The sequence below is a fragment of the Falco cherrug genome, chromosome 1 (genome assembly GCF_023634085.1).
Source record: "Falco cherrug isolate bFalChe1 chromosome 1, bFalChe1.pri, whole genome shotgun sequence".
NCBI lineage: Eukaryota > Metazoa > Chordata > Aves > Falconiformes > Falconidae > Falco > Falco cherrug.
In genome coordinates, this window is record NC_073697.1 from 52,766,050 (window position 1) to 52,775,883 (window position 9,834).

At 46.1% G+C, this 9,834-nt stretch overlaps 1 protein-coding gene across 1 annotated transcript; it reads left to right on the plus strand.

Moving 5' to 3' along the window:
• Positions 1-5,926: 5,926 nt before the first annotated feature.
• DRD5 (dopamine receptor D5) lies at positions 5,927-8,761 on the plus strand. The gene has a single exon (XM_027814487.2). The coding sequence runs from the start codon at positions 6,693-6,695 to the stop codon at positions 8,148-8,150; it is 1,458 nt and encodes a 485-aa protein (XP_027670288.2). The 5' UTR covers positions 5,927-6,692; the 3' UTR covers positions 8,151-8,761.
• The last annotated feature ends 1,073 nt before the right edge of the window (positions 8,762-9,834 follow it).

Here is a 9,834-nt window from a genome sequence, read left to right on the forward strand (position 1 = left end):
ACTGGGGCAAACTGCTGGCTCACGCTGAGTATCGTGGCCACTGCTTAGGTCTCACTGTGACTTTTAACATAAGGCTTTCCTGAGACAGCTGCAGAGCTGTGCCATTCCCCAAATGAACTCCAGGCAGACCAGTTCACCAGGACTGATCAGATCCTGGGTCTGCCCCATACGATGCTGTCGAGGTCCGTCTCCTTCCTTTTTAAAGGTGTTTTTTGTTCCAAGGCTGCACACTGCGCCAGTCCACTGTGGTTATGACTTCTTGCAGAATTTGGGGTATTTGCCTTGATTTATTGGAGCACATGCTTTTTGATCTCTGTGTCCCCGCCTTTGATTTGCAGTGTGTCAGCCAGAAGAATGGGGGTCATAAAGGCATTACAGGGTAATCTCTGCACTTGAAAATGTGCGTATTTCTTCTCTGACCCTCCTTATGTGTATTGGAGAAGGAGAAACCAAGAGGATGACAAATCTAAACACACTGTAAGATGAAATGCTGCTGCTCAGCATGCAGAAGGCCACTCACAATACAGAATAAATAGCTGTTGCTGTCTCACAGATGAACAGAAGAATACACTTCAGTTTTTCTTTGTCGGCTCCAGTACAACTCTTGTGTCAGCAGACTGATGTCTTCATCAGCTGTTCCTCTGTGTTTCTTACTAGCACTAACAGTCCTATGGATTATTGCAATAGGTATTTAATACAGAACTTTCTAATCCCTGTTGCTGATATTCTGCTATGGAGATGAATGAGACCTGTTGATTCTAAAGGAACATTTTATTTGAAGTCTTACTTAAGGCAAAAAAAAGAGCAGAACTAAGTAAGAGCAGTAATTTACTGCTTGTTATCTCAAAGTGACAAAGTTGCTCATTTGTACCACTAGTGTTTAAAAATTTGAAACTGGAATTCTCCCTCAAAAATCCTGAACTACAAAATCTAGCCCTGGTCCTATACAATTCTTAAAAATACAGATCAAAAAACCTATCAGCTCTAACTGTTGACACATTTGTAAAATTACCTTGCATTGTAGTTTTCTGTTAAGCATTTGCAACAGGCTATCCTGCAAGGATACAGCTGTCGCACAGTGCCAGCGAACAGCCGAGGTTTCAGGGTCCCTCCTCCCAACCCCATTCTCTTCCATCCCGCAGCTGCCTTTTGGGAGAAGGGAAGCGTAACGATGAGTTACTGTCCAACTCAATGAGACATCATCTGTGTTCCTTGAGAGGCTGAGACCCAGCCACTGACTTTTGTCTTCTGAGCCCTCTTCTTCTATCAGACTTAAAAGACTTCACAACAGCATCTGTTTTTATTACAGAAATTACTGTTTGTTTGATTCTATGAAGGATTTAGTTTTCCTATGCATTTTGTGGAACACAATCTCACACTACGGTAATAGACAGGGTAAAATCCCAAGATAAATGATGTTGACTGCAAGTGTTCAAATAAAAATTATTAACTAATAAAGACTGTAATTTATACATTCAATATAAAATTCATAGGTCCTGTTAATATACCGTGGGTTAGAGAAACAGAGAAATCGAAACACCGAAAAGAAATTTGTTTTCAAATTACTCCATAGGGCAAATTGTTATACTATTTAAGCCAGAGACAAAATTACAGCAGCTTCTTTGGGAATCAAACCCACCTGATTTTTATTTGGAGTTTAGCAGTATAATTGATAAAAGACAAAATAAAAGTCTTGAAATGTTCAGTATTAGAAAATTAAATCACTTTTTTCATCTTGATAATTTTCTCTGGACAGATGTTCACCTGGGATGTAGCCATGCACCCCCAGACAATATGAATAACATACCCAAATTGTACCATTATATAAACCAGGGTTTGGTGGGGTTTTTTTTCCTTTATCTTGATTCAAATGTCACTGATCTTTAGTAGTTTTCATCATATGAGGTCTTGCTATATTAAAAATAATGATACTAATGTATAGTATATTATTATGAATATCCAACAATATAAGATAATATTTTATAAGATAAAAGCCACAAAATGAACTGATACAATCCACCAGGAAATCATATTCAAAAAAATCCTATTCCCTTTGCTTTTGGTGTTGGCTAGCATTCATCTTTCATCTTTTACCATTGGTTTAAATTGAGTCAGGTTCAGTATGAATAACAAAAATAAACAAAAAAAAAAAAGGAAAATTTGTGAAAATCTCTTCTGGTAGCATTAATTACTTCATGATTTCACCAAGAGAGTGATCAACTGCTGATGTAGAACCATATTGCACTCATTACAGGGAAAAAAGCAACAGAGATACTGGGAGAGCTGTTCATTCTGTTACACATGGTTAATTAACACTATCCATCACAGTCCCAAGTCAACAAAAAACTTAAATAGATTTTAAGGCCAGAGGGGATAACTGTAACCATCTAAAATTACTTTTCCCACAGTGCAGACTACAGAATGCTGTTCGGTACCATCTGAACCAAGACAGAGCTGGGGGATGAGCTAAGGCACAGAGTCTCAAAGAAATGCATTCAGCCTTGGTTTTCAGACTGCAAATGATGGCAAATCTATTACAACGCAAAATCAATTGCATCAGCCATTAACTATCTTCACTGTTATAAATGTGCACCTTACCTCTACCCTGATTTCTCATAGATTCGTTCAGTTTCTAGCCACTGTAGTTTTTGTGACCTTACCTGAAAAAGCCATCTATTGTCAAGAAAACTTTTCCCCCTGTAGGACATCGCCAGCTGTTTCTAACCCTCCTGATGTCATTCGCTTGGCTAAGGAAGTTTTCCAGACATGATTACTGTAATGCTTTTCTGATCATTTTTCCAATGGCTCATATTTATTTTTATTTGAAACACGAACAGCAGAACTCAACCTAGTCTGCAAGGATTTTTCTGTTGCTGCATACCTCGATGATACCAGTTCTTTCCCTTTCTTCCCCAATGTTTTCACATGGCTCTATATACGCCCCCACCTTTGTCCATCTGTGCAGTAAAGCATTTCAGCTTCAGTGAGTAAAACTGATGGACCTTAAGCATACGTTCAACCATGCTTCTAAATATAGCTCCACTTGAGCATACTTCTACAGCTAGGAACCTATCCAGCTACTTTGCTAAATTGGCTTGATGTACAGTGACTTCCAGCCTCCTCCACCTCTACCGCTACCTCTTCTTGCCTGCTTTAGAGCCTAACCATAATGGGAAGGTTTTGATGGGCTGCTTTTACAGCCTAAACCTCAGCAGTACATCTGTGTCTATATATTTTAACTTCATTTTGGCATTAATTATTTTTTATGTCTTTACATCAAGTATCTCTTAGATGAGAACATGTGTGAATTTCTGAGTGTTGTCTATTTTTAAAATACCATTCAGCAGAACAGTGGGTCTGTGTGTTTTGAAATGGAAATAGAATATGTGGCAATGAAGGAAAAGAGTGAGTAAAACACGCATTTCTAAAATCAGGAACTGCAGAGATATTTTTTTTCACTCAGAACCATTGCAATAACAGTTAAATTCCATTATTTCCAACCTGCCAGCTGTGAGAGAGAAGTGCAATTTTAACAGGTGAATAAAAAAAAAGAAAAACGAGACAAAGCTCTGAAGGAAAAGCACAAAAGCCATTACAAAGATGATTTCAGGATGAAAAAACCCCACCTCAAATCTCTCAGCAAGTGACAGCTGTGGTTTTAATGGACTATTCTTAAAATGAGATTTATATGCAAACTGCCTACAGAAAGTAAAAAAAGAATGCTAATAATGTATAAAAGTTAAAGGTTTTTATCTCAGGCTCAAAAAATGTTGATGGCAATGCATGGAACATTAAAACGTACCATAAATGTCCCGATTACATGATTGCTGCTCTGACCTGGTGCCACCACGAACAAACTGGTATGAACGCTGCACCAAAGCAGTTGTCTGGTTGCCTGCTCCTGCTCCACCACTTCCCAGCTCACTGGAGTCTACTAGCATGGGGGGTTTAGTCTCATATGCCACCCCATCACAAACCAGTATTTTTTTTTACTACCATTGAAAATCTTCCCTGATCTCTTAATGCATTCCTGTGACTAGAAAGAAAATTTTGAGCATGCATGTAACGTTGGATCAACATTGAAGACTGTATCACCAGTGCAACTCTAGGTACAGGTGCATCTTTGGCTGATGAAACTTGCCCAGCTCAATGATAGATATTTTTCCATAGGAATCTCTGGTGAGCAACTTTGGTTCACACCAGCTGAAATTCAAGAACATTTGCTACAGATGAAATAGGTGGGAGAGGACATTACAGCCTCTAAATTCTGAGTTATGCAGGAGCCAGACAGCCGAATGCAACACTTGGCTGATAAATGAGATACTTTGGGAACTCCTCTCTACTTTGCGTCTGCCTATTGCAGACAGTACTGTAGAAAGCATAGCAAAATTTCATTCTTTAGGTGTCTGACAAGTAAGCTCTGACAATTTTTGTTTCAATGGGTTAAAGCATATTCCCTGGCTGCTTGCACCTCCTCTCTGCCTGACTCCACCACACACAGCAGAGCTGGTAGGAGGTAACATACCCCCGCACCTCCGCTGCTCCCAGCCACAGCCCTACGTCTTCGCTTCCAGCACTGGTGCTGATTCGTACCAAGCCACCAGCACACTCACAGTGCTGCTGAGTTGTGGGCAGGCTATGTTACTATTGGGTTACTATTGTTATTAAGCAGATACCTACACACACGTTTATTTAAATAGCTAATGCATGCTGACTGCATGCATGTAAATACATACATGCATATAGATACCACATTATATATATAGTTTGTGCTGATGTATTCACGTGTGTATGCATACGCCTCTACACTGGTGAAGCAATGAATATAAGCTAAAAGAAGCAAATCAGATCATTGCTTTTTTACATAAAATACTTACATTTCTGGACCAGCATCTTCAACAGGCACGTACACAAGTACTCGTGCAATTTGGTCCTTCGTTTATAGAAATTGTAGGAGGCATTGCTTAGGAAAGCAGAGTTTGTGCAAGCAACACATTGCCTTGCCTCAGCATCACAGCTTTAGTCATGCTGTTTAGAATTCAGTGGTGACAAAACCTAAATTCTCCCTCCAATATTAAATATAACTCTTCTTAAACGTGGAAAAGTAGTGCCAATTTCTTAAGTGAGAGCTGAAGTGAAGCTCCAGTTTCTCCTGTGGCAATTTTAGAAAACTGCCTAAAAGGTTGCATAGTTTATTTATTTATTGCTCTGTATTTAGTAACTCTAACACTTAATCTCCCTTCATGTCAGTGCAGATCCACCAACATATAGCGAGCCTTGTCCTGCCCCATCTGCCCGGAGAAGCAGCTGGAAGGCTCCTGACGAGCGGCTTTCTCAGTGCTTTTAGTGCCAAAGCAGGCTGTTGAGTCAAGAATGGGTTTCATCTCTGTCAATGGTTTTAAGAAGAGTCAAGTTTTGGAGAAACTCAATCTGTAACGCTCTGAATAAAAACCACTAAAGCATGCTCTCTGAAACACAGACATGCTACCCGTGCATGGCAAGCCTAAGAGCCCAGCCCTCACACCTGCACCGCTCAGGGTTGCAACTCGTTTGTAGCTGCGCTGGAGCCCCACGGAGAGGAATGATTCATCCCATAGAAGAGCTGAAAAGACAGAGAATCCGATTTCGTTAGCAGTGCTTCTCGCCTGTAATGCATCTCTGTCGTCCAGCAGAACCCTTTGGAGCAATTCCCCATTTAGGCTGCATTTCCCATCCCTATGGAAAAGCCCAACCCGTCCCGCTCCCCCCCACGACAACTCTCTCCCCGCTGGCCCACACCCAGAGGTCGGGCGAGCTCCGTGCCCGTCCCTAACAGCCCGGGGATGGTAGAGGGGGTGGGGATGGTAGGGGGCGTGGGGGTGGTGGGAAGGTACATTTCCCCGTTCCCTGCGGTGGGACCGCGCTCTTCCCTCCACCTGCGCGAAGCCCGGTGGCGGCGGAAAAAACCTGCGAGACCCACTCGGTGTCGGGGGGAGGGAGAGCAGCGCCGCAGGGAGGCCGCCCCCGCCGCCCCGTGCCGTCGCGGCCCCCACCAGCCCCGCAGCCTGCCGGCCCGGACGGGGAGTCCCTGGCGGCGGAGCATGCTCAGAGGGCGGCGGGGGCGGGCGGGCGGCCGGGCCGGGGAGGGGGCGGCGGGGAGCCGGGCGCGGGGGTGCCGCTCCGCTGCGCTGGGAACCCCGGCGGGCGCGGGGCGGGCGGAGCCGCCGGGCCGGGCGGGAGCCACCTGGAGCGGCGGGGGCGCGGAGCGGGCGCCTGGAGGAGCGGGCGCGGAGCGGGTACCCCGAGCAGGGTGAGCCCCAGGGAGAGGAGCGCGCTGAGCAGCGGAACGGGGCGGCGGAGCGGGGAGCGCAAGCGGGAGACCGCGGAGCGGGTACCCAGACCGGGCTCCCCGGGACGGAGACCCCGAGCAGGGGCACGCGCCGGGCCGCGGCGGGGGGCGCCGAGCGCGGGGCCGAGGAGCGCGGGACTGGGACCCCGAGCCCCGCGCAGGGGGCGCGCGGAGCGGCGGGGCGCGGAGCCCGCAGCCCGGTACGCGCTGAGCGGCGGAGCGGGGCCGCCGGAGCGGCGGGGCGCGGGGCGTCCGGCAGGGGTGGCGGCGGGGCGGGGGGCAGCGGCCCCATGGGGCGGGGCGGCGCTGGCTGCTCGGCGCGTCCCGGCCGCCGCCGCCCCGCCGCCGGCGGGAGCCGCCAGCCATGCTGCGGGGCGGCCGGAGCCCGCTGCCGGCGGCCGCGAGTCCCTCCGGCGGGGCGCGGGGGGCGGCGGGCGCCCCCGGGGCGGCGCAGGTGGCGGCGGGCAGCTTGCTGGCGCTGCTCATCCTCTGGACGCTCTTTGGGAACGTGCTGGTGTGCGCGGCCATCGTCCGCTACCGGCACCTGAGGAGCAAGGTCACCAACATCTTCATCGTCTCCCTGGCCGTTTCGGACCTGCTAGTGGCTCTGCTAGTCATGCCCTGGAAAGCGGTGGCCGAGGTGGCCGGGTACTGGCCCTTTGGGGCCTTCTGCAATGTCTGGGTGGCCTTCGATATCATGTGCTCCACGGCCTCCATCCTGAACCTGTGCGTGATCAGCGTGGACAGGTACTGGGCTATTTCCAGCCCCTTCCGCTATGAGAGGAAGATGACCCAGCGGCTGGCTCTGGTGATGATTGGTGTGGCATGGACTTTGTCTGTGCTCATCTCCTTCATCCCCGTCCAGCTCAACTGGCACAGAGGTCGGGATGTCGTTGCTGCTGGTGATATTGGAGATGGCTTTGGCACTGGCTGGGCAGCGGCAGGTGCTGTCACCACCTGGGCAGACGATATGAGCACCACATGGGTGGCATTAGCAGCAATGAGACCCTCGGAGGGGACCTCTGGCAGCAATGAGACCCTCGCTGGACACTCGGAGAGCTGTGACTCCAGCCTCAACAGGACTTACGCTATTTCTTCCTCCTTGATCAGTTTTTATATTCCGGTGGCTATCATGATAGTTACCTACACTCGAATCTACCGCATTGCCCAGGTGCAGATACGTCGTATCTCTTCACTGGAGAGGGCAGCTGAACATGCGCAAAGCTGCCGGAGCAACCATGTTGACTGCCACCATCACAAGAGCCTCAAGTCCTCCATCAGGAAAGAAACCAAGGTGTTGAAGACTCTCTCTGTCATCATGGGCGTCTTTGTCTGCTGCTGGTTGCCCTTCTTCATCCTGAACTGCATGGTTCCCTTCTGCGAGAGCCCACCCAGTGACCCCCACGCTGGCCTTCCCTGTGTCAGTGAGACCACCTTTAATATCTTCGTCTGGTTTGGTTGGGCCAACTCCTCTCTCAACCCTATCATCTATGCCTTCAATGCTGACTTTAGAAAGGTCTTCTCCAACCTCCTGGGTTGCGGTCAGTTTTGCTCTAGTACTCCAGTGGAGACTGTTAATATAAGCAATGAGCTTATCTCTTACAACCAGCACACCCTTTTCCATAAGGAGATAGTGACAGCTTATGTTAACATGATCCCAAATGTGGTTGACTGTGAGGAAAATCGCGAGGACCCTTTCGATAGGATGTCCCAGATCTCCCCTGACCACGAGATTGCCACTGACTCGATCTGTGAGCTGGACTGCGAGGGGGAGGTTTCACTAGGCAAAATAACACCTTTCACTCCAAATGGTTTACATTAAATTGCATCCTGCCCTGGTCAGTTCTTCTGGGATAATAAACCAAAATATTAGCACTGAATGGAGAAGCCTGCTTGATTTTATGCTATAGTTTAGTCAGTCACTTCATACTAAAGTCACTTCTATGTGTAGCACTTCGCAGGATGTAGACGCTGTCAGGAGGGAGCTGGCAGCACAAACATTCCACACTTGCCCAGGCTGAGAGAGGGTCAGGCGGTCACGCTGATGAGCTGTGGTGAGGTGTCGTGGTGTAATTACGGTCAGTTTGTGTTCATAACGTGTTTGCAAGCTGAAGGTACCATTGTCAGTGCTAAGTATTACAACTTCTAAAATCAGGGACAGATGTGGCTGGCATAGACATTAAATAGAAAAAAAAATCTGGGCTGTTCATTTGTTCAGATCTTGTGTTTCTTTTTCTCTGTTTTTTTGTTTTGAGGTTTTTTTGGTTGGTTGGTTTGTTTTGGTTTTTTTGAGATAAAAATAGTGAGGTGGTGATTTGGATGATTATTTAAATGTGTGTTTCTGCCAAAACAGTTCATGTGAAATCCTTGTTCTTTTAGGCAGCATTGTTGCCTATGCTATCCTTGCCATGTTCCCAGATGAATAAATAAAAGTTATATTGATCAAGGGGTTATTATCTTTCATTTATCACCCTGAAAGGTTTACAGCAAGTATTCTAACTTTTAATATTTGTGTTTGAATTATTAGAATGACTGACAGATAAACCCTGTTATTTTAAGAGCAAAATAGCCTGTATAGAAAATACAGTTTTTGACTAAAAGCAAGGCCCATAGGAATGATTGACTTAAATGAACCCTTTTATATGGCTCTGCTTAGAGCTAGTTTTATGCCTGTTTTTCTTTAGTATTGTAACTGATGATATTCCTCTCTGCAGCTAAGAATATCAAGAATCTACTTACAAGCTATTAATACTTTCCACTTAATTCTATACTTGAACTTGCTTTTTAAAGGTACTGTTAATGAGAAGAGTTCAGTGGTAGAATTAGGAACTGAATGTGTCTAAAAAACATTAATTATGTTTGAAAATCATATTAATGATCAGCGTTTCCCAGTGTAGACATTAAAGAACTCATTCAAACCAAGAGAAGAAAAAATGCTGTTGATGTATTTTTTTAGACATTTACTTATTAGCTGGAATTTAAATATAAGTGCTTTAACTTTACAAAAATTTTAAAGCAGTCTTTAAAAATTGTAAAAGAGTGTTTTAATCTCTGTTTCTATTGAAACATTGACATCAAATGGAATATTTTATTTAGAAAGAATTGTGAGCTTTCAGCTCAGAATTCACAAGTGATCTTGTTTCCAAACAAATGATCAAAGGTTGTAAAGCAATACCAATATTTATTTCAAGTTTTGGCTCAAAAAAAGGAATATTTGAATTCTTTTACCCTTTAAAAACAGCCGTGCCATGAGCTGAGAGGTTTAAATGGAATGGCAGGGGTGGGTTCGGCAGAACTCCCTCCTGCTGCCTCCCCCGTGCTGCCCGTCTGGGGGCTGGCGGCCCCTGTGTGCTCCATGGGGACAGGTGGGATCAGCACTGGGGGGCATGGTTTGGGGGAATTCATTTAACCAGGTGCTGGGATGTATGAATGTTACGGACTTGGTAGAGCACCTTTGGAAGTCAAGCCCTTAATACTGGTTTGGGGATTGCCCTACTTCCTTTTGG